General features: G+C 42.2%; 1 protein-coding gene and 2 non-coding genes across 8 annotated transcripts in view; all 3 read left to right on the top strand.

Moving 5' to 3' along the window:
• The first annotated feature begins 2,747 nt into the window (after window positions 1–2,747).
• Faxdc2 (fatty acid hydroxylase domain containing 2) overlaps window positions 2,748–24,967 on the top strand; it is a 28,221-nt gene continuing 6,001 nt past the window's right edge. For 2 of the 6 annotated variants that reach the window (XM_074057068.1, XM_074057067.1), the window contains exons 1-8: window positions 3,239–4,713; window positions 14,659–14,706; window positions 16,925–17,016; window positions 17,144–17,247; window positions 20,168–20,289; window positions 23,365–23,570; window positions 23,836–23,941; window positions 24,258–24,424. In XM_074057068.1, the coding sequence (XP_073913169.1) occupies window positions 4,648–4,713; window positions 14,659–14,706; window positions 16,925–17,016; window positions 17,144–17,247; window positions 20,168–20,289; window positions 23,365–23,570; window positions 23,836–23,941; window positions 24,258–24,424 (911 nt within the window). In that variant the 5' untranslated portion in view covers window positions 3,239–4,647. Of the gene's footprint in view, window positions 2,893–3,121; window positions 3,196–3,238; window positions 4,714–14,658; window positions 14,707–16,924; window positions 17,017–17,143; window positions 17,248–20,167; window positions 20,290–23,364; window positions 23,571–23,835; window positions 23,942–24,257; window positions 24,425–24,967 lie in introns of those variants that run through there. The other 4 variants (XM_074057065.1, XM_074057066.1, XM_020169527.2 and 1 more) reach the window with 4 other exon arrangements.
• Window positions 8,112–8,211, top strand: LOC141418406 (small nucleolar RNA U13). Its single transcript, XR_012443041.1, has one exon. It is a non-coding gene; the product is annotated as a small nucleolar RNA U13 (small nucleolar RNA).
• Window positions 13,992–14,109, top strand: LOC141418335 (small Cajal body-specific RNA 8). The gene has a single exon (XR_012442998.1).

Below are 24,967 nucleotides of genomic sequence, written 5' to 3'. Positions count from 1 at the left end.
TGACCTGATCCTTTCTTGGTTTTAAAGATTACTTTGACTTCTAAACACATAGAATAAAGACAGAGATATTTTAAGAGTTTTGTTGTTGTCATTGGGGAGTTTTTTGTTTTGCTTTAGTTCTACTAAATTTGGTAAGAAAAGATACCTAGCTTCTCCCAAACACATTCTCTATGGAAACATAAGGTGATGACTTAGGTAATTTTATTAGGTATTTGATTAGAATATCGTTTTCATTAATGTTCTTGTGAAAAATTTCAAGGCTACTACCTAAACACAATAGTTTATAAAGAAGAAAGTTGATCTCTGCTTCAACAGAGTTAGGCAGATGGAAATACAGGCCAATGGAAAGACAGCAGTAAAGAATATTAATACAGCAAAGAGCTGAACTTGTCCTTTGGACCTCTCCAGTTAGTTCTAAAACTCTCTCCCTGCTCTATGTGCACACGACAGACTCATAGTCCCTGATGTTACAGCCAAATCTCAGAAACTCTATTTTTTAAATGACCAACATTGCATCTTCTTTTGAACTTCTGCAGCATTCTTACAATGTTCTTGTGTCTGTAAGACTCCAAAGGCGTTAGAATTTTTCTGAAGTTTCCAAGCAGATGTGTGTTTGAGAGAGACAGGGATTGGTAAATATGATTATGAACCTCAATTCCAGATCATTGAACATTAGAACTGCGAGGAGCCTCGAGACCCACTGGCCTGCTTCACTCACTTCACAGATGAGGAAATGGAGACTGAGAGAGTGGAGGTCACACAGAGGGCGGGAGGCAGCACTGTCTGAGCTCAGACTCTCCTTGGTCCAGGCTCTCAGGTTCTGTCCTGAGAAGCACTTGGGTTCAAGATCAGCCAAGAGGGGGAATCTCACACAACTAGGAGATAACAAGAAAGCTGAACTGTCCCCCAAAGATAGGACAGAGAGAAAGCCTAGCGGGGCTGAAGAGAGATGCTCATAGCAAAGAGTCATCTATCCAAGTCCTGCCCAGCAATGAGCTATTTACTGAGTACCTGCTATGTGCTAGAGTTATTGGTGCCATGGAAAAACATAAGGACCCTGTATGAGATGATTATAGCAAAAATTACCTATCATTTTAGGGAGTGAGCCACTTAAGCTAAAAAAACGTTCAGAAAGAAAACAGAGGTAATGTTCTGAGTGGTGCTGTCACAAGCAGAGATAGAGAGGCAGAAATAATAGGAAACTGGAAAATAGTTTCTGCACATTGGACAAAAAATGTTTGCAATGACAGTGACACTTGGAGCATTACACAGTAGGAGTGACAATGTTATATGAAAGGGGACAGACTCAGGTGTTAGAAGTCAGGTAGTCAGACTTAATCGGTGCATAAATAGATTTGGTCTGCCAAGGGATATATATATATATATATATATATATATATATATAATGTAAATATCTGGAATATTGAAAACATATATTCGTTATCTCTAAAAGGAAAGATGAGGAAGAACATGAGTGAACTGTACAAAATATAATCAATTGCAAGCAAACATTGAATGATTACTTGGTTTTGTGCAAGGAATTAGGGAAAGACGACGAAGACAGGGTCCTTTTTTGGCTAACTGAAGTTTAACACAAAGGTCCCTGAAAATGGCTACAACAAATTTTAATGTTGGTAAGCATTTTAATAAAACATCTAATTATTAAAATGTAACTATAATTAATGCTAAGAACTTAATGAAACTTCAAAATCAAAAAAAAATACAACACATCTATGCAATGAGACAGAGTATGCTACCACTAAAAAGAACATGGCACCAGGTGCAGGTAGCTCACACCTGTAATCCTATCTACTGAGGAGGCTGAGATCAGGAGAATCGAGATTTGAGGCCAGCCCAGGCAACAGTTTGCATTTCCCATCTCCAAAATAACCAGAGCAAAATGAACTGCGGTACTGAGCTGTGGCTCAAGCAGTAGTGTGCCTGCTTTGCAAGCGTGAAGCCCTGAGTTCAAACCCTAGTTCCACCCAAAAAAAAAGGCAACTCCTAAAGGAATATTAAGTGGAAAAAGCAAGGTACAGAACAAACACATATGGTGCTGTTTTTAAAGTGCAGGGGAAGACATTGGTTTCTGTCTACACAGACAAGCTCTGGGAGAATATACAAAAACTAGTCACAGGTTGCTTCTTGGCGGGAAAAGATTTTTCACTTTACAGTCTTTTTGACCCCTTTATATTTTAAAGCATTATTATGCAATATTGCCTATCATAATTTTTAGACATTTAAAAATAAGAACTCAGTTATTTTCAAAGATGCTCCCTATTTCATGAAGTAGAGCCTAGGTCCTAGCTCCCCCTGTAAGATGCTCACCTTCTGCAGAGTGTCCCTGCTGCACCTGCAGCTGTCCTACTGGCTGGTACTTTTCCACGCCCCACCTGCCCTCCACAGGAAGAAAAGCAATTAAAAAGTGAGAAAATTAACTCCTTTACTCTCTAACCTTTTTATCTATTTGGACTGCCTGTCATTATCTGATATTCATGACTTTTATTCAACCTGCCTCCTGTAAATTGCAGAAGATGAAGGGAATTTTTTTAAAAGAAAAAAAAAGTTATAAGGGGAGCCTAGAGTTTGGCCAAATGTTCTTGCTTGAACTAAGTGTGTCCTCTCAGCTTTAAAGACATGCCCTTTAGAAAGAAAGGCGTTTTGTCTCCAGCCCACACAGATACAAACTTTTTCTCTCACCACGTGCCTGACTACAGCCAGTCGGCAGCTATGTAACGTGATCACCATGGCCAGCCTCCTGACCCACCCAAGTGACGACAGGGTTAGCCGGCAGAGCAGAGCAACAGCTACTAAAAGTCAGAAAGGGAAGACATTGCAGGCTTAATCTGTGGCCCGGACCTCGGAGAAGCTTGGCAACCCCCTACTGCAGAGGTAAGCAGTTGCTGCTGGGGAGGGGAGCAGTTTGTGAAGGTCAGGACACATCAAAGTTCATTTACAGAGGGGCAAGATACACACTTCCCACCTCCGCCATCATCCAGTCCTCTCCACTCACATTACAGGTGACATTTGCCTTCCAGCCATGTCCTGGGACCTTTCCCTACCTGTTTCCCACTGATGTCAGCATCTCTGCCTACATGCCTACCATCTATCTCCTCTATAGTTTTGCTTTCTAGCAATTGAAACTCATGGACTGGGATTGACTTCAAACCCACATGAAGGAGCAGTTCCCAAGAGGCAAGTCAAACCTGAGGAGACTGCTGGGAAGCACCTGTTGCCTGATGGCTGCTCATGGCTAATCTACCATGCCCTGGAAAGGATGGAGCAAGTTATAATGTTCTAATGTCTCTGGGAGGATGTTTGGGCTGTGAGTTGGGGAGCCAGGTAAAAGCTGTTTCCATACAACATCTCAAGATATATTGACAGTGGCTGCAGCTTTCGAATTGTCAGGGGCCTGATGGGACCTCTAGAAGAACTCCTATAAGAATTATCAGGTGAGATGCATGCCATCAGGGTGTGCAGATGGAGAGAAACAGGCCATGTTTTCCAAGGGGTCCCTACAGGCCCTTTGGGCTTAAGGCAAGCAAGACAAGATGCTAACTTATGAATTGCAATCCCAACTAAATTTCTCTGGCTGGGGTATAGAGATTCAATTCAATTCGACAAAACAAAAATACAGGGAGTATTAGTTTTTGACATTAGACAAGAAGCTGATAACTAGCACACAGAATACACACTGAAATGTTCAGTAGCAAATATTGGTCATATTTTGAGGGCAAAAATCAATGTTTTCCATTCTTTTATTTCTTCAAAAAATACTTCCTGATTGTCTGCTACGTGCCAGGCTCATGACTGGTGCTGTGATCTCATAGTAAACAAGACAGATTGGCTCACAAGCCACCAGTCAAGCAGCCAGAAAAACCTCACCCCACCCCCCCTTTTTTTTTGAGGCAGGGTTTGATAAATTGCCCAGGATGACCTCTGACTCATGATCCTCCTGCCTCAGCCTTACAAGTAGCTGGGATTATAAGCATGAACCACCAACCTAGCTGGCAGTAAACTCTTAAAGGGTGAAAGTACCATGTAGCAGGAATAAAGGGAACAAAAGTGAAACTGTTGTCTGTCTCAGTTTCACCTTTTCCTGCCAGCATTTCATCTTAAATCAGTGTCAGCCACTCTTCCCTCTGTATAAGCCTCAGATATATACAGACCATGGGTCAGAGTAGCTCCTGAATAGCCTCTTCGCCTGAGGTTTTAAGCTGTGTTTCTGCATTTCAAGCTTTTCTCCCTGGCCTGAGAGGTGGGCTGCTCAGCTCTTTCCTACAATAAAAATAGCCTGGGAGCAGGGGCTTAGGAAGGGGAGCTGTCATGTTTGCATCAGTTACCTTCTCCCTACCTATGAAATACAATTTCTGCCATTTCAAAAATACATGCACTAGGCAAAGTGTTAGAAAGTCTGGATTTTTCCAGAAACTGTGTGGAGTATGGAACAAGTCACTTCTGTTATCTAGGTCTATCTCTTAGCTATAAAATGAATTTTTATCAGATTTTTATCCTTTTTTTAACAGATGTTTATAAAAAAACAATAAACAAAGATGGGAGAGGTGGTGCACACCTGTAATATCAGCTACTCCAGAGGCAGAGGCAGGAGGATCAAGAATTCAAGGCCAGGCCAAGTGCAGGTGACTCATGCCTATAATCTTAGCTACTTGGGAAGCAAAGATCAGAAGGATCGCGGGATTGAAGACAGTGCAGGTAAATAGTGCACAAGAGCCTATCTCAAAAATACCTAACACAAAAAAGAGGTGGCAGAGTGGCTCAAGTAGTAGAGCACCTGTCTATTAAGCATGAGGTTCTGAGTTCAAACTCCAGTACCACCAAAAAATAAAGTTCAAAATCAACTAGGGCAAAGTTAGAGAGACCGTAGCTCAAAAGCAAAATACAGCTGAACACTGGTGGCTCACGCCTATAATCCTAGCTACTCAGGAGGCAGAGATCACGAGGATCATGGTTCAAAGTCAGCCTGGGCAAATAGGTCAAGAGACCCTATCTCAAAAAAAAAACCATCATTAAAAAGCGCTGGTGGGGTGACTCAAAGTGTAGAACCTGAGTTCAAGCCCCAGTACCACAAAAAAAAAAAGAAAAAAAAAATTCAAAGCAAAAAAGCTGGGGCATGTCTCAGTGGTAGAATTTTTTCCTCAGATGCTTAAGGCCCTGGGTTCAATCCCCAGTACTGAAAAAGAAAAAAAAAAAAAGAAAAAGCAAATATACACAGTGATATGAAGATAAAATATCTTATACCCATAAAATCTGAATATTCATTAACCATGTAGAATATCTAGGAGCCTACAATCTAAATGAAAATATGAAAAAGCTGGGCTGAAGACAAAAGTTAAAATTAAACTGTTTCTACTCTGCCTACCCCTTGCCCTACTCCTCTCTCCTGTATTCAGATCCTTGAGGTTATGAACATCAGTTTATAGGCTTGTGTCATTTATCTAGGCTGGGGATTTGTTTTCAATAGACTCACACTAAAAAGCACCTAATTTGGATAATCTCCCAAATTCTTCATTTTTTTTTTTGTTTGTTTGTTGGGGTTTTGTTTTTCTTTTTTTTTTTTTTTTTTGTTGGCAGTACTGGGGCTTGAACTCAGGGTCTCATGCTTGCTAGGCAGACACTCAATCACCTGAACCACTCTGCCAGTCCTGTTTTGTGTTGAATATCTTCAAGATAGGGTCTTGTGAGCTATTTGTCCTGACTGGCTTCGAACCCCAATCCTCCTGATCTCTGTCTCCTGAGTACCTAGGATTACAGTTGTGAGCCACCAGCACCCGGCTTCCAATTTCTTTTTAGAGAATCAGTTCACTGTGATAAAATATCAGAAACTTGTAGTGTGTTTTGTTTCTCTTTTCTCTAAATGTACCCCCCTTCTTTTTTTTTTTTTTTGGTGGGACTGAGGTTTGAACACAGGGCTTCACACATGCCCTCTGCCATTTGAGTCCTACCTCCAGTCCTGCATTCCCTTCTTAAATCACTATATCATATTCTCCTAAATGCCTTATCACTTGGAAAATCAAAGTTATCTAATAGTATTATGTTATAAAATATAGGATGTCTGATTCATCCTTGTAGCTCATGTGTCTAGCATTATATCTGGCACACAATAAATGTTATATGAAAAAACGATTAATATCTTAGAGAAAACATTCTTTAGTAATAACACACACATTATTCCATTATTCATGGATTATACAGGCTGACCTCATCTTTTGTTTACCTTTCAGTCTGACTCCTACTATGCATTCACCAACATCAACACATTCTATACTTTTTATGTCAACTAGTATAGTTGGTACTGAATTCAAGTTCGGACACTAAATAACTCTGAATATGTCTACATCTCCATTTCTTCAGATGGGAAATGGGGGCATTATAACAGACCAGCTCTAAGCTCTAAAAGGTAGAGAAAAGCCATGGCTGTGGCTCATGCCTAGCTACTTTGGGAGGCTGAGATCAGGAGGATCATAGTTTGAGGCCAGCCAGGCAAATAGCTCACAACACCCTATCTCCAAAATAATCAGAGCAAAATGGAATGGAAGTGAGGCTCAAGTGGTAGAGAACCTGCTTTGCAAGTGCAATGCCTTGAATTCAAACCCTACTCCAACAATGAAAAAAAAAGGAAGGCAGAGAAAAAGAATTTGGCAGTCAAGTAAAGGAGAGGAAAGCCAATAAAAAATGTAATGATTATAGAACATTAATAGTTTAAATATTTATAAATATTGTTATTAATTTTATTTGCCAAAATGTCTAACTCAAACACTATTGTTGGCAAACAACATGCAAGAACTTCTTTGGGTGAAGAACATCTGCCCTCTTTCACACAGTCCCCCCCACCATGTTTGAGGTCTCTCCTAGAAATTTTCTGTGTTCATGGAAAATAGCAAACATATCTACAGGCAGGTCTAGGAAAGCTCAGAAAGCAAACTGCTTCAGTATAAAATATTCAACAGAATGATACGGTTGTGCAGCTTAGAGGACTCGGCTAGCTAGATAAATATCTCAGGAGACGGCATATGTGCACATCACCAAAGCTAAAGAATACATGGCATGTTAGGAAATGCTTCCTGGGTTCTAATGAAGTCAGATGTTAACAGATAAATGTTGCTACTCCTCTGCCGAAGGACAGAGCTACCACCAGAAGATAGTCATTTTCCCTTTGGCCAGAAAGCATGTGCAGAGCAGAGTCCAAGGTCAATCTAGGTATCAGTCCCTAATCACTGTTCAGTAATACCCGGTTCCATAATACAGTCCTGCCTTGTGTAATAAACAGAGCTGCTCATTCCAGGATCAAGGTCTTATTGATAGCCTCATCTCTCTTGGCTCATTTTTGGTTTTCTTCTTTTTTGTGGTACTGGGGCTGGACTCAGGGCCTACACCTCAAGCAACTCCACCAGCCCTTTTTTGTGAAGGGCTTTTTTGAGATAGGATCTCAACTGGCTTTGAACCATGATCCTCCTGATCTCTGCCTCCTGAGTAGCTACAGTTACAGGTGTGAACCACCGGTGCCTAGCTACACATTGCTTTTTTCATCTAATATTTCTGGATAGTCCACACCACACTAACTTGCTCCTTTGATGTGTGTACAATGTTTCATAATTTCGTGTACCATAATTTATGTATTATTTTTTAAATTATTTAACTGATACATAAAAACAAAATTTATATATGTTTCTGTGGTACTGTGTATACATGTATATATTATATAATGTTTAAATTAGGTTCAATATATCTGACTCCTCTAACATTTATACTTTTTTTCAGGATGTTCTTTATTTTTAAAAATTTTTTTAGTATCATATGCTTGTTATACTGGGGTACATTGTGACATTTACAGAAATTCTTGCAATATATCATAGTTGAATTTACCCTCCATCATTCTTCTTTATCCCATTTCTCCCCCATTCCTGGAATAGCTTCATTTCCCATTTTCATACATAGTATTTCCACTACATTCACCCTCCTCCACCTTTCCTTGTATCCTCCCCTCCTACTGATGCCAACCCCCACACAGGACCTGTTTTACTTTCCTGTTTTCCATTTTTGTGAAAAGAAAAACATATATATGACACTTTTGTTTAAGATAGCTATACAGGATCCTTTTTTGGTTCATAAGCGTGATGATTGTTCATGCTTTTGCATGACATGTGCCTCCTTCAAACCTTGGTACAACATGGGCACATTACGCTTCTGACGTGAGCTTAGAGAAGAAAAAAGTAGCTGTTCAGGGAGTTTCCTTGTGACATTTTCATGTATATATGTATTATAACCCAGATTGGTTCATCTCCTCTATCTAAGGTAGAAAGGAAAAAAAAGATTGCCCAATTTTATTCGCCATTCATAAGAAAGCATGGGGGGGGAAGGAAAAAAAGAAAGCATAACATTTCTTCTAAAGGGGAAAACTTCTGTGCACTACTTTCTTTTTTGGAGTTTATTATGTGTATCCTCATAAAAAGTGTACAGCTTCTTCTTGGAAACTCAATAATAAAACAAGGAAGGTCTTCAATGGCAGTTTCGATATTCACAGAGCTGAATCTTGTATCTGCCTTGGCTTAAAAATATATATAAGATCTGACTAAAATCTCAGCATTCCTTAGATAAATTAAAATGCAGTCTTGAGGAAAGGGTTCCTTTTGGGGTTGGAGACCATGTATCCAAACACAGGAAGAAAGCCTGGGCATTGTCCTCAGTTAATTTCTTGGGTGCACTAGCTCTCATGCCCTGTCCAGACTTCTAGCTCAGAAGAAACAGGTTTTTGAAATGATGAGTTTATGCATCTACATTGGAAGTTTCTTGTTCATGTGTGCATCTCCAGGGCTTCCTACAGCTCCTTCCTAGTAAGTTTCTAGAAGGAATGGGTGAGTTCCAAAGATCAAAGGCCATGTCTCAAAAGCTGTCAGCAAAGATAATGTTGATTAGTCAGGGAAAAAGGCTAAAGAGACTGACTTGTAATTGTAGTTCCCTGTAGCATGGCGTAGCAAGAATGCTGAAATCTTTAAGAAAACAAACTAATACCCCCCAACACACACACACACACACACACACATACACACACACACACACACACACACTCTTACCTTTCAAACAAGATGGCTGCCCCCACAGACTGAGCAGCACTTCTCACACTTCCTAATAAACACGAAGAGGAAAATCTACATTGATATCAAGGTTCTGCCTGTCTACAAATGTTTTGTGAACATTTAAAGCTTCAAATACTTCCCAACTTGAGGTGCTTCCTTGACTATTTAGTTTTGTCATTAAAACACTGAAGAGGCTTAGCCCTAAAAGTGCCTAGCGCTGCCACCTCCCTTGTGCACCATACTTATTTGGACCCTGGACAACAAACTGTCAGATTGAAAATGACTTTACCTCATCCCAGGAGCCTAGCACTATGTGAAGGATAGCCTCTATGAATGGGTCTTTCTCTGACCGTGATCCTCCTACCTATGCCTCCCACATGGCTGAGATTACAGATTTGAGCTACTACACCAGCCCAAGTTCAATTTTAAATTCCTCTCAACCTGACTAACCTCAACAGCCTGTGGTCAAACTTGAATTTTTTTTGCCATTCTGATGGATGAGAAATAGTATCACATTGCAGTTTGACTTCACATTTCTCTTACTATAATGGAAGGTCAGCATCTGTTCAGTTTCATTTATATTGATCTCTTCCTCCCCATCTCCTTTTTTTTTTTTTTTTTTTTTTTTGGTTGGACTGGAGTTTGAATTCCAGTCTTCACTCTTGCAAAGCAGGTTCTTTTATGTTTGAGACACGCCTTCAATCCATTTTGCTGTGGTTATTTTAGAGATGGAGTCCAGTGAACTGTCTGCCCAGACTGGCCTCAAACTGTGATCCTCCTGATCTCAGACTTCCAAGAAGTTAGGGATACAGGAGTGAGCTACCAGTGCCCAGCTTATATTGGTCTCATCTTATTCACTAAATTCACTATATAAGTAAATGTTTAGGTCTATTTCTCGACTTTAATCTGTTACATGTCTGCCTATTTTATGCTACCATCACCCTTTTATTTATTAAAGCTTTCTTGTTTTTGAAAATTATGGTTAAAAACATAAAATATATCATTGAAACTTTTTTTTTTCTTAATAGGGTCTTACTAAGTAGCCCAGGCTGGCATCAAACTCAAGCTCCTCCTGCCTAGTCTCCTGAGTGCTGGGATTACAAGAGTATACCACAATGTCTAGTTACCATCTTAACCATTTTATTTATTTTTATTTTTGGCAGTGCTGGAATTTGAACTCAGAGCCTGATATTTGCCAGGTAGACACAGTACCACTTGAGCCAGGTACCCCCAGCCCTTAACCACTTTTAAGTGGTTAAAAGCTCTTCATTTTGCAAAACTGAAGTTCTTTACCTGTTAAATAACAACTCCCTGCTTCCACCTCTCCCTGCCTGACAACAACTGTTCATTTTCTGCTTCTGTGAATTTGACTCCCATACAAACCTCAGATAAGTGGTATTATGCAGAATTTACCCTTTTGTAACTAACTTATTTCATTTAGTCCTCGAGTTTCATTCATGTTGCAGCATATGACAGAATTTTCTTACTTTTTTTTCAGCTGCTATGAATAGTGCTGCTGTGAATTTGGGTGTGTAAATATTTCTTTGAGATTCTGCTTTCAGTTCTTTTGGATGTATACCCAGAAACAGAACTGCTGGGTCATATGGTAGTTTTGTTTTAAGATCTTAGTGAGAAACTGCAGTACTGTTTTCCACATTTGCCACACCATTCCCACCATTTTACATTCCCACCAACAGTGCATAGGGCTCCACTTCCCCCACTTTACTTCTTCTCTTCTTTTTTTTTTTTTTTTTGGAGCAGGCGCCCTCAATTCTGGTCTGTTTTTATGGTAGTCATCCTAATGAGTATGAGGTGAAGTCTCATTGTCCTTCCAATTTCCATTTCCCTCATGATGGTGAGCATCTTTTTTTTTTTGAGCTGTACTGGGGTTTGAACTCAGGGCCTTGTGCTTGCTACCTTGTGGCAGGCACTCTACCACTTAAGCCAGAGCTCCAGCCAAATGTTGAGCATTTTTTTCATTCACTTATTAAAGGTTTATAGCAAAACAAAAAGTGGCAATACTCAACAAGGTCAAGACAGCAGCAAATCATAGGAAGCACAGTACCTGAACATCCTTTCACCAAGCTTCGTCACTGTCCCAGAAAACTCATGGCACCATATCAACTACGGAGAGACACTTGAAGTTCACTGCAAAAGAACTGAATAGCATAGCCAGGAAAGGCAATAAAAAGAAAAGGCTGTCTCTCTCTCTCTCTGTCTCTGTCTCTCTCTCTGTCTCTGTCTCTGTCTCTCTCTCTCTCTTTCCCCCCTCCCTCGCCCCCACAACAAGAAAAAAAGAAAAGGCCCACAGAGAGGCAACCAAAGTTGCAAGAATACATGCTGAAGATTCAAACTGTCAGAAAAACCAGGCTGGGTATGGCTTAAGTGGTAGAACACTTGCCTAGCAAGTGTGAGGCACTGAATTTGAACCTCACTACTACAAAAACAAAAACAAAAACAAAAAAACTCACAATAGATTTCTTTTTTTTTTAAGTAAAAAAATAAAAATTTTCCATATTTATCTGGACACTGGTGGCTCACACCTGAAATCTAGCTACTCAGGAGGCAGAGATCAGCAGGATCACAGTTCGAAGCCAGCCCGCCCGGGCAAAGAGTTTAAGAGACCCTATGTTGGAAAAACACTTCACAAAAATGTGCTGGTAGAGTAGCTCAAGGTGTAGACCCTGAGTTCAAACCCCAGTACAGCAAAAAAAAATTTTTTTTACATATTTAGGCCAGGCACAGTGACTCAAACCCATAATCCTGGCCACTCAGGAGACAGAGATTAGGAAGATGTTGGTTCAAGGCCAGCCCAGGCAAAAAGTTGGTGAGACCTCATCTCAACCACTGGTTGAGTGCAGTGGTGCATGCCTGTCATCCCAACTATGTAGAGAAGCACAAATAGGAGGATTATGGTGCAGGACAGTCCTGGCATAAAGTGAGGCCCTATCTCAAAAATAATCAATGCAAAAAGGGCTGGCAGAGTGGCTCAAGTGGTACAGCATCTGCTCAGCTAAGCATGAGGCCCTGAGTTCAACCCCGGAATCACTAAAAAAATTATTTTACATATCTGTGCTGTTTTAATACATTCATACATGTATTGAATATGGATCAGCATTGGTGCAGTGCAAACTGCAATAACAGTGGGCAAAGTCAAGTTCACACAGGTATAGTCAGGTCTGCATGGTACATGGAAGTGTGTGAGACTGGACAAAAGATTTCTGACTTGCTGGAAAAATTTGAACATCATGTTTATATGTTTGAAATATATGCTTCAAATAGAAGAATGAGTTACACTGTAAACTTAAAACCCCATAAAAACAACATGTGCCACTTCAAGAAATGACAGGTAGCCAATGCCGGTGGCTCATGCGTGTAATCCTAGCTACTCAGGAGGCAGAGATCAGAAGGATCAAGATTCAAAGCCAGCCTGGGCAAATAGCTTGAAAGACCCTATCTCAGAAATACCCAACACAAAAAAGGGCTGGCAAAGTGGCTCAAGTGGTAGAGTGCCTGCCTGGCAAGTGTGAAACCCGTATCGGAAGGGAAGGGGAGGGGAGGGGAGGGGAGGGAAGGAAATGGCAGCTAATACTGGCCTTGACTGCAATGTGGAACCAGCACAGAGATGGGCAGGTGGTATGAACACAAGTGTCCTTTGTTTGTTGGGGCTTGAACTCAGGGCCTACACCTTGAGCCACTCTACCAGCCCTTTTTTTTTTAAAGGTTTTTTGCAAGATTGGGTCTCATGAACTGTTTTTCCTGGGCTGGCTTGAACTGTGATCCTCCTGATCTCTGCCTCCTGAGTAGCTAGGATTACAGGTGTGAGTCACTGGTGCCTGGACACAAGTGTTGTTTTGACAGAACAGGCGAACTGCCACAGCGACACACTACCTCCATGACTATGGGGAACATAAAGAGCTGGTGTGTGGTTTAACCCTCCTGCCTTTGAGACAATCCTGCTGCACACAAAGACCCGTTGCTCCACAGAACAGAATGCTTACTTGACTACAGTGCTTTCTTTTGACCTCTAATTTCCATATACCTTGGGAGAGTCCAGATAGTTTATGCTTTACCAGATTTTTTAGTTCTGTACAGTCTATGTACATGCATGGGGACATGTGTTTGTAGATGTCCTTGATGAACGATGAGCTGCTTGTAAATGAAATAATCTTCCTCTACCCAAGTTAGATAAAACTCTAGTCCCCTTGGTGCTAAGTGATCTGCTCAGAAAAAAGATTTTTTTAATTCAAAAAAGTAGTTCACATATGTACATATTGAGCGTGATGCTTAAAAATAAGAGGAAAACATACTTAATATGTTTACATGGTCAAAAATACCTTATTCAGAACATATGATGAACAATGCCACTTTTTTTGTGGGTTTTGTTTTTTTCTAAGTAGAGATGCCATCAGTTTTTAATTTGTATTCATCAGCTTCTAAATTTTAGTACTGGAATTTTTATCCTGCAGTTATTAATGAATGGATTCCTTAAATTTAAAAAATTACTTGATAATTTTCTTTATATAAGTAGAAAAATCCTGCAATATCACATGACAAAAATGAGTAAACCTTAATTACTCTACTTGTTAAATATCAGTTTTATTAAGATTCCAGAAATCTTTAAAATGAAATCCTCTGGGAGGGAGAGGCAGATAAAGGAGTATGGTGGAGGGGGTGAACTCAAGTATGATAAGTTTGATATACTGTAAGAACTTTCATAAATGCCACAATGTACCCTCAGCACAATAAAAAATTAAAATAAAATAAATAAATAAAATGAAGTCTTTAAACACTTTGTGTGTGTGTGTGTAGTACTGAGGTTTGAACTCGGGGAGTCATGCTTGCTAGGCAGGCACTCTACCACTTGCGCCACTCTGCCAGTCCTCTTTTTTGTGTTGGGTTTTTTCAAGATAAGATCTCATGAACTACCATACCTCCCTAGAATAAAAGCTGCCTTTTGATGACCGGGACGAATTAAGTGAAATCGTAATGGACAGATTCAGGGTAGACAGTTTCTTTAGACTATTCAGATACATCAAGTGAATGAAATTTTTTCCTGTGTATCACTTGGGTTTGAAAAAAAAAAAAGATCTCATGAACTATTTGCCCTGGCAGGCTTTGAACCCCATCCTCCTGATCTCTGCCTTCTGAGTAGCTAGGATTACAGGTGTGAGCCACCGGTGCCCAGCTAGAATTACTCTTTAAGTGCTGGGTAAGCAAGCCCATTCCTTTCTCTTATAGCAATGACTCTTTAATAACTGCAAGAAATGAAGAGAGAATAAAATTTTTAGAAAGTGTTATGTTTTTACAGTCGATACACCTCATATTCCTTGTTCCCTTGCCTTCCATCACTCTTCTTCCTTTCTGGCATTCTCCCACCTATTTATTGCTTACTTATGTCTCCATGTAAATTTTAGAATGAGTTTATTTGGTTCCACGAACAATAACAAAAACTGCCAGCCTTGACTTCTTCATTCACTACTTCCTCAGGAGTTGTGAGGAACCATGTTCCTTCCACATGGTTGTGAAAGGAACCATGACCACCTGTGTTTTCTCGTTCTAGATGACGGGCGACGTTGGAAGCATGCTGCCCACTGAGAAGTCCAAGCAGGTAAATAAATGCCAGCACTCTGCCTGCCATACGGAGAGACTGAAGTCAGAGGCTCTTTCCATGTCTACCCTGCTGTAGATATCTGAAGGCTCCTCCAAGGTCTAGGGGTGGATGCCCATGGCGATGTTCTCATTTAGTGACTGAGCAGTCACCACTTGATTCCAAAGTCCTGTATAACTGCACAGGAACTCCTTTGCCTACATGAGGGAGCAGGGTTGGGGGGCGGGAACGGGGTGCGATGTGTGTGCTTGGTGGGGTTCTCTTGGTCTTCCTGCCTGCTTGCGGCCCTAAGTATGCCTCATGTCTTGACTTCAGAACCGGCCCTTTCCGCAACTGCTCTGGAGACAACAGAAGTCTCATAGGGCTGGAGCCTGGGGCTGAAAAGTGGCCCGTGACCACAGCTAACTTCTGCACTGTATGTTCCCACACTTCAATAGAATATAAATTATTATATTGCCTTCATCTGGACTACTGGAGAGATTAGATAACCCACCATTCCTGAAAAACCGTTTAATCCTGTACATAAAATTAAGATTTCCATTTGACTTAATTTGGTTTGCTGAAACTCAAAGGGTGAAAAATTCTCAATGAGTCCAGAAAAGTTCCTGAAAAGAGCCCTTGGGATCCTATAAAGGGAACAATTGGAAAATCAGAACAGTCCAGAATGACCCATGTAGCAAAACTGAAGGTGACTCTTGAATGGCCGTGTCAAAGAACAAAGTCAATCTAGGCAAAGAGAGAGAGAGAGAGATGATTTGGTGCAGATCCAGATTGCTCAGAATGAATCAATCTGAACTCCTCTGGACTGAAAGGTAAAGACTGGTCAGATCTGTCCTCACTTCCTGACCTGCTGCTCCTGCTAACTGCAGATGAGACAGGATACACATGCCATAGGGACACCTCCCCCAGTTCTGTCCTGTGGAGGAACAGTTGCACAGCCCATCTGGACTTAGGAACTTAGAATATGGGTGTGACATTAACAAATGTTGTTCCTGTCCATGGTACAAGGGAAACTGGTGACGTAACTGGAAGCTGGTGTTCTCCCTCTGAGTCCGGGACCTGATTATTTTGCCTACACACTTGCAATGACCTTTGGTTTAGAGAATGTATAAGGGGCACCCAGCAATTGCCAGTGGCCACTAGTCACCATGCCCAGCTGGTGGCCCTGTGACTTAGGAAGAGTTTCTTCTTTGAGGATTCTGCAGGTCCTTCTATGATGACTGTCTCAAACTGCTCACCCACTAGAATTACCTGGGAGGGTTTAAAAACATGTAGCCCATGTCCCACCCTCAAGACTCTGGTGTAACTGAGAGGACTGTAGGCATTGGGAAGTTTTTCATTTTTTTAGCGGGGGTTGGGAGACAGTACTGAGGTTTGAACTCAAGGCTTTGCACATGTGAGGCAAGTATTCTGCTTGAGCCATGCGTCCAGCCCTTTTTTCTCTGGTTATTTTGAAGATAAGGTCTTGCTTTTTGCCCAGGCCAGCCCAGACCACAATCCATTTTAGGCTTCCTAACATTGCTGACATGATAGGAGCACACCACTGCATCCAGTTATTGGTTGCAATGGGGTCTCAGAGAACTCCCTGCCTGAGCTGGCCTGGAACTGCGATCCTCCAGATCCCAGCCTCCCAAGTAGCTAGGACTTCAGGTGTAAGCCACTGGTGCCCAGTTTGCTTTAGTTATTTTTCAGATAGAGTCTCACATTTTTGGCCCAGGCTGGCCTCAAACTGCAATCTTCCTACCTCTACCTCCCGCATAGCTAGGATTATAAATATATACCACTACACCTGCTTGTTCTTTGAGATGGAGGCTCAATAACTTTATTTATTTATTTATTTATTTTGGCCTTGGCTGGTCTCAAATCACCATCCTTCTATCTCTGTCTCCAACATTGGGAATTTTAAAATGGTGATTCAAAGTGCTGAGAGTGAGTATCTCCATTTTTCAAGAGGACTAGTAACACATTGCACAGCTGTTAGAAGTCTCACCTGTCCTTCTCTGAGTGATACATTGCCCAACAGTTTCTCTGGGAGTCAGGGTAATTTCTTGCCCTTCTCAAACCTGGAGAACTAGTTTTAATAAATACACCCAGGGACAGCTGAGAGTCCTTGGTAGGCATGAACCTCCCACAGATGGGGAAAGGTCAGCAAATAGCCTTGCTGACATGGTGGAGGCAGGAGCCTTGCTGGATCTGACACTTCGTTGTCCTCCCCTAGGAGGGACACATCTGGGGCTCCATGAGGAGGACAGCTTTTATCCTGGGCTCTGGTCTCCTCTTGCTTGTGGCCTTCTGGAATTCAGTCACATGGTAAGTCTGTGCCACCCCTCTCGAATCCAGGATCTTGCAGAATGGTGGTGGTCGAGACCGTGTGAAGTGAGAGGCTGTCTGCCTACCAGTCTTCATCTAGCAACATGAATGGCTTTTTTCTTCTAAGGCATCTTCAGAGATTTTGGGGTGCTTCTGGCTACTTTTGGCAAGCCCAGTGGGAGAGGCTGCTTTCTACATTTGAAGGCAAAGAGTGGATCCTCTTCATTATAGGTGAGGTTTCCACTGTGGAGGGCTGAGCCCCTGATTCTAGCCTCCTCCTTTTCCATTCTTCACTTTGAGATTTCTTAGTCCATTATTATAAGGAATGAGGATGTTAAGTTTAAAAAAGTGGCTAGAAAGAAAAAAAGGACCGGCCACTGGTGGCTCACACTTGTAATCCTAGCTACTCAGGAGGCAGAGAGCAGGAGGATTGCAGTTTGAAGCCAGCCCAAGCATAGTTCACAAGATCCTATCTTGGAAAAACACATCACAAAAAAGGGCTGGTGGAGTGGCTCAAGGTGAAGGCCCTGACTTCAAGCCCCAGTACCACAAAAAAAAAAAAAAGGAGGAAAGAACCACTGTTAATATATGAGTGTGTATCTCTAATACTTTAGACATATAGTTAGTTATTTACGAGACAGTTTTTTGGGAGAGAGACAATGCTGGGGATAGAAACTTTGTGTATGCCAGGCAAGACATCCCCAGACCACCATTTTTAAAAAGTTTTCTTTCACTGAATAGACTGTAGATATCTTCCCATGTTAATTAATATAGAATTAATATTTTAAGCTTCTCAGTGTATTCTATTACATGGAAAAGCTAATGTGCTGAGTCCATTCCCTACTAATGGATATTGAGGCTGATTTAAACTTTTTTTTTTTTGTGGTTACTGGAGTTTGAACTTAGGGTCCTCAGTTTGCTAGGCACTCTATCACTTGAGCCACTTCACCAGCCCTGTTTAGTGTTGGGTTTTGAGATAGGGTCTCACGAACCATTTCTCTGGGACTGGCTTCAAATAGCAATCCTCCTGATCTGCCTCCTGAATAGCTAGGATTATAGGTGTGAGCCACCAGTGCTGGGCCTTGTGATTTTTTTTTTTAATGTTGTGAGGGACATTTATGAGCACAAATATAGATGTCTTTGTTTTTTCCTCTTTCTGTATCTGTCTGTCTTTCTCACCTTATTTTTTCACTTCATCTATTATCAAATTACCTTCCAGAATGTTCATACCAATTGTAGTCCCCTACAGTGCTGGCTAAGTCTTTCCTATGTCTCACTTATCACAAGGCACTGCAGCTGAAAGAGCAGGCAGGGGTGGGAAGAGGAATATAGAGACACAGAGTTCAGTGAAATTTCCTTGTCCTTTGGGATTTTGAATCTAAAGAAGGAGGCAAAATATGAACAAATAAAGTCACTTGAATAACTGCCAACTGGAGTGGACAAAGTGGTATTTATTCACAGTGAGAAATCAGATACTTGGGATGACTTCATGGAAAACTGGGATGTGGAAGAAAAAGTCAAATCTAAATGTTAAGTCTTGATCAGTATTTTCTAAAATATCAGAACATCAGTGCTGTGGCATATTAATAGGTACAATGGTAAGATTAATTTATCATCCAAATAGGGATACTTGTGATAGTGCAAAGAGGTATTATTTAAGAATCGTGCTTAACTGGGCACCTGTGGTTCATGCCTATAATACCAGTTACTTGGAAGGCAGAGATCAGTCAGGAGGATCAAAGCCAGCCCCAGGCAAATACTTTGAAAGACCCTATCTTGAAAATACCCAACACAAAACAGGGCTGATAGAATGTCTCAAGTGGTAGAGAGTCTGCCTAGCAAGCATGAGGCCCTGAGTTCAAACCTCATACCACCAAAAATAAATAATTAAAGAAATATCATATCTGTAATTCTAGCTACTTTGGAGACATGATTTGTGAGGACAGCCTCTGCAAATAGTTCATGAGACCTCATCTCCAATGTAAATAGAGCAAAATGGACTGGAGGTGTGGCTCAAGAGGTAGAGTGCCTGCTTTGCAAGTGCGAAGCCCTGAGTTCAAACCCCAATCCCATCAAAAAAAAAAAGTCAATAAAATAAGATAAATTATTCTGGAATGACAGATATAAATTGAAATTGTCCTGGGAAAACGGATGTATGAGATCGTGTCCTTAGGTGTCCTGAAGAAAAGAGTACTTGGGGTCAAACAAGGCAGGGAGAGGTGGATTTTAATGTTGAACATTTCTCTCTGCTGTAGGGATTCTTAGAGCCATGAACACACCAGTGTGGACCATGGTTCCCCAAGAGTAGAGTATGAAGACTTGAATAGACTAGAGGATACCAGGGTCTTGTTGCCCAGCTGGGCAGGCAGTGGGGATTAGGCCTCCAGACTGACTTCCTAGCCCAAAGCTCATTGTGAACCACACCATAACCAACACTGCCTTGGCTTCTCCTTCCTTAGCAACTCATAAAATGTTCAGGTACACAGATTCCCACCTGTCAGTCTAAATTCATTTCTGTGTTGGAGTGGATTATATTAGCACCATTGCACACATATATTTGTCTCTAATCACCTTGAAGATTGTTGTTCCCATTTTATGGCTATGAAAATAAATAGAGCCAGACATTGGTATCTCACCTGTAATCCTAGCTACTCAGGAGGCAGAGATCAGGAGGATCACATTTTGAAGCCAGCCCAGGCAAATAGTTCATGAGTCTCTATCTTATAAAAACACATCACAAAAAAGGGCTGGTGGAGTGGCTTAAGGTGTAGGCCCTGGTTCAAGCCCCAGTACTTCAAAAAAATGAAAAGAAATACAGAGCTCATTTCAAAAAAATGAAAAGAAATACACACCTATAATCCCAGCACTTGGGAGGCTGAGGCAGGAGGATCAGGAATTCAAGCCCAGCCTAGGTTACATAGCAAATTCTAGGCCAGCCTGAACTACAAAAAAAAACTATAAATACTCCTTAAGTGACATGTCCATGATTCCACAGCTAATGTGTTACTCAGGACTGAAGCTAAGTCTTCTCATCTTGAGCACTAAAATCTCCCTGGCAAGGGACAGTTCTGTAAAAAGTGTGTTCTGTGAACACATGAACTGTGAGAACCTGGAGCTACCTTGATTCTTCCCTTCTGCTCTCCAACTTCAGGTGCTGCTCAAGTGCCTGGGCTGCTCTTCTGGGCTTTCAATGGGCTTCTACTGGTGGTGGACATAACTGGAAAACCCAGCTTCATCTCCCGCTACAGGATTCAGGTCGGCAAGAATGAGCCTGTAAGTATTGCGGCCAGTTCTCCTGGTCATAGCCCAGAAAGCAGGGTTAGAGGCCCAGAGAAACCAAGGCCAGTGTGAGCCAAGTAATTATGGTCAAGGCTTCCTCAGTTTAGAAGGTTAGAGAGAGGAAATAATTGGCCCCAAATCTCAGAGCCACTCAGCTGGTGGCCAGTCTTCTGACTTCTGGCTCCCAGCCCAGGCTCTGTACCTGCCAGGGCAGCTGTACCACACTGCGGTCAGCACATAGAAACAGAAAAGACTGTCACCGTCTGGTACTGGGCTTCCCAGAGATTGCAGGCAGCTCCCTTTTATCCATGGGAGCAGAGACGTGATGACTAGATGCTGAAAACACAGATACCTGCTGTTGTTGAGAAACAACTGCTGAAACAAAGGCTATCCCCACTCTAACAGATGGATGGTGTGGATTCTGAATGTGCTGCAGCAGTTTTTTGTTGTCATTTATTTGTTTTGTTTTGGGTGTACAGGAGTTTTGAACTCAGGGTCTACCACTTGAGCCACAAGTCATTTTTGTTTTTGTTTTTTCCAGATAGGGTCTTATGCTTTTGCTAGGGGCCAGCCTCTGACTGTGATCCTCTTACCTCTACCTCCCATATAGCTGGGATGACAGGAGTGTATCACCACACCTAGCTTCTTTCTTGAGATAGGGTCCCACTTTTTTGGGGTTGGCCTTAATGGAGTAACTGAGATTATAGAATTGCACTACCATGCCTGATCTTGGTAGTTGTTTTTTAAGCAGTTCCTCTAATTATCCATTTCAACCAGTAAGTGTGATGTATTAGAGATAATCTACTGTAAACCAGATCCTGTCCTTTTCACATGGAGCTCCAACCTGCTCAGCACCAGGAAGTGAGTCCCACTGCTCCTCAGCCTAGTTTACCTGCTTGGTCCTCTGACAACTTCCAGAACCTTTTCTTACACAACAGGGAATAAGCTCGTTCTGAAACCAGATTCTTTCTTCAACTCCACCCAAACCATGCCCTGGCTCCTTTCCCAGGCAAGACATTCATTTTGTAATCTGCCCAGGTATCTGGGTGAGTCACCTCAGCTCTCAGGGCATTCCCTGCCCAGTACTCCAGAAAAGCAAATAGGTCAAAAAAATGTTCTTAACTCAGTCCTTTGGAATGGTCCCCTCTTGAAGTGGAGCAGCTGGTCTGGTTCACAGGCCCCCTCACTTGAGATGACAGCCACCAGCCAGCCAAGAGGGCTTCCTTCAGGCCCAGGTTGGCAAGACATGGGTTGGAGCCCAAAGTATCAAAATCAGTGCTGGGTCCTTGCAAACTGTTCATCTGTCAAACCTGGTTGTTTCCTGAGAAGCCACCATTGACTAAATGCTTACAATTTCAAGGTCAAGTACTGTCATAACTGTCATTGTTCAGATGAGGAAACGAAGGCTTTGAAATGGTACATGGGCTTGAGCTTTCTGACTCCAGGGTTCCCATCATTCACCACCAGTCTACATCAGCTCTCAAGAATATTACCTGACACCTAGAAATCTTGCAGTCTACAGTGATTGGAGAGCTAGGTAGGGCCATCTCCTTGCCTTTTGTGAGGCCAAGGTGTAGAAAGGTACCAACGAACTCAAGATTAGACTGCTACTAGGAAACAGAGCTGGAACTCATTCCATCTGACTCCAAGTCCAGCATTCCAGCACCATGTGAGCACTAGCAGGAAGGAACCTCCTGGAGCCATTTAGTCTATGGCTATCTCCAGGAAGAACTGGTTCCTGATACAGACATTGGAAATAGGTCCTCTGTGGGAGCTGACCTGGCATTCCTATGATTCCTCCCTGGTCTGTACTCTCCCGCTGTCCCAGACACCTAACACACACCTCTGTCTCCTGAAATTCCCAGCAACTCCTCCCCCTTGCCTCACTCCCCAGAGAATGGCCTTGCTCAGCACTTCACTAGCAAAATTCAAGCAAGCACAAAAGTTTTTCAGAATCCCCCCAACATCAGCATCCCTCTAGCACCAGCCTGATATACTATCCCTGCTGGCCTCAATGTGCTGCCCATAAGTGGCTCCTTGCTCCTGTCTGCAGCTGATTCCTCCACTGTTTGCATCCAACACCTATCGCCTCCCCGGAAAATGCTTTAGCAATTCCTGTTTCTTTTTTGTATTCTCTGCCTTCTGTCTCCCTACTCTCCCCAGATAATTCCTCTCTGGATTATTACAAACACACTGTAATTTTTCCCATCTAAAATATGAAAACCCTTCACTCCATTTCCCATACTCACTACCACTCATATTTTTGTTTCTCTTTGAAAAACTGTTTATTTGGTTTACAATCCCTCTTTGTCCACTCTTTCCAAACATGTAATAATGAATTTTTTGGGGGGGGTACTGGGGTTTGAACTTAGTACCTTATGCTTGTGAGGCAGACCTGACCTCATAATGAGATGGAAGTAAAAATTGAGAGTGAACACTGAGGCTAGTAGGGCATTTGGGGCAAACACAGAGGATTCTGGTGAAACCCCTTGGGTACAGCCCCCATTCTGACAGCTCCACTGTGACAACCAGGATGTAACCAAGAGGCCTCCCTCTCTGCTCTGGGTCCAGTACAGTGAAGCTAAACATATGAAACCTGGGGGGTTGGGGGCAGATCACTTTGATTTCTGTATTCTTCATGAACAAATTTCTCCCAATTAGAGACTGAAGGACTGAACTGGGATGTCAACCCAAGAGTTGGTAGCCTTCTTCAAGTGCTCCAATGGCTCCTGAGTTTACCTTCTTAGAATACATGAGGCCTGGCCAGAAAAATGGGGAGGTCATTGGTGTTATGTGCAGAACCAGGAAGGGGAAGGCTGGCTCAGGCAGAGACCCAAGGCTACTGGAGGCAGTTTACAAGTGCAGAGGCCTTACTCATGTGCCAACAACCAGGACTATATTATTGCAATGTGTCCTGCCCTGGGGATGGGTAGCAGTCAGGAGTTGCAGGCTATGCCTAGATATCCCTCCCAGAGCTCAACTCTGAGCAGGTCACAGTGGAGCCTCTTTTTCAGAATGGAAATATCTACTTCTCACACCCTTGTCCATCTTCTTTGTTTCCTTGGGCAGGTGGACCCTGTGAAACTACGCCAGGCTATCCACACAGTTCTTTTCAACCAGTACATGATCTCTCTCCCCATGGTGGTCTTCCTCTATCCCTTCCTCAAGTGGTTGGGAGACCCCTGCCGCCAAGAGCTACCTACCTTCCACTGGTTCCTTCTGGAGCTGGCAATCTTCACCCTGATGGAAGAAGTCTTGTTCTACTACTCACACCGGTGAGCCCTGCCCGAGCACAGCTGACTCCTCAAGCTTCCTACAGCTCACTGAACAACAGGGAATCCTATTAAATGGTAGAAAAGCAAAGTAACCCACCCTGAAGTACACAGCCTTAAGGGTGGGGTCAGAACTGGAAGGCAGGTCTGAGTGCCAGTCCAGTGAACTTCACATGTTGCTCCATGGATGTAATACTCATTCCTACCTTTGGTTTCTGATGATCTGGTTAGGAAGAAAGGGGAATTGACATATCACTTATTTTCCCAGGCTCCTTCACCACCCAACATTCTATAAGAAAATCCACAAGAAACACCATGAGTGGACAGCTCCCATTGGTGTGATCTCTCTTTATGCCCACCCTATAGAACATGTGGTGAGTACCTTTTTCTTCATCCCATTAAATAGCTACTATTGTAGATTTGTCATATGCTAGGCCATGCTAGGTGCCTAACACAAATTACCTCAATTAATCTTTCCAACAACCTTTTAATCCTGATTTTGCTAATGATGAAGTTGAGACTCAGCTAATAACCTGTTCTGTTACAAAGATGACTATCTCCAACAAATTAAGGTCCTGAAGTTCTTCCAGCTTCTCCAGTCAAAGAAGTTTTCCTCTGGGATACCCTAGGGAAAAGTGGACCTCCACTTGGGTCTCTTCTACCTACCTGGAATCATCCTTCCTTTTGCAGGCCTCAAACATGCTGCCAGTGATAGTGGGTCCCTTAGTAATGGGCTCCCACTTGTCCTCTATCACTATGTGGTTTTCCTTGGCCCTCATCATCACCACCATCTCCCACTGTGGCTACCACCTACCCTTCCTGCCTTCACCTGAATTCCATGACTACCACCATCTCAAGTAAGCAACCTCCTTCCCATAATGGGTCTTTGATCAATAACCACCATTCTTTTCTTCAAGCTTTTGATAGCAATGATGTCTCAGTTGGAATGTGAGTACTTCGGGGAGAGGTCTGGAAGTGAAGGAACTAATGGCCACACTAGGGTCAACTTGATCCTTCTTTTTGACTTTAGGTCCTTCCTGCAATTGGAGATTTAACCTTTATTTGGGTCCTGGACCCTTTGAATCTCTAATGTAAGCTATGAACACATATCAGAAAGATGTATATGTGCACAAAAATTCTGCAAGCAATTCTAAGGGAGTTGTGTTCTCTGGAAGCCCCAGACTTTTTCAAGTGTGGTCTGTGAACTTCCATGAGTCTTTTTTGGGATTCACTCCAAATATGCTGAATCAAAACATCTGTGAGAGCAAAGACTGAAATCTGCATTTTAATGTGTTCCGATGCAGGTGGTTCCCCAACCATACCTGAGCTAGTTCTGCCAAATGTTCTTAAACTTATGTGCATCAGAATCACATGTGAACTTTTCAAAGGAAGACTCCAGA

Source organism: Castor canadensis, chromosome 16, assembly GCF_047511655.1.
Source record: "Castor canadensis chromosome 16, mCasCan1.hap1v2, whole genome shotgun sequence".
NCBI lineage: Eukaryota > Metazoa > Chordata > Mammalia > Rodentia > Castoridae > Castor > Castor canadensis.
Note: the sequence above shows the minus strand (reverse complement) of the source record. Positions and strands in the feature narration are given on the sequence as shown.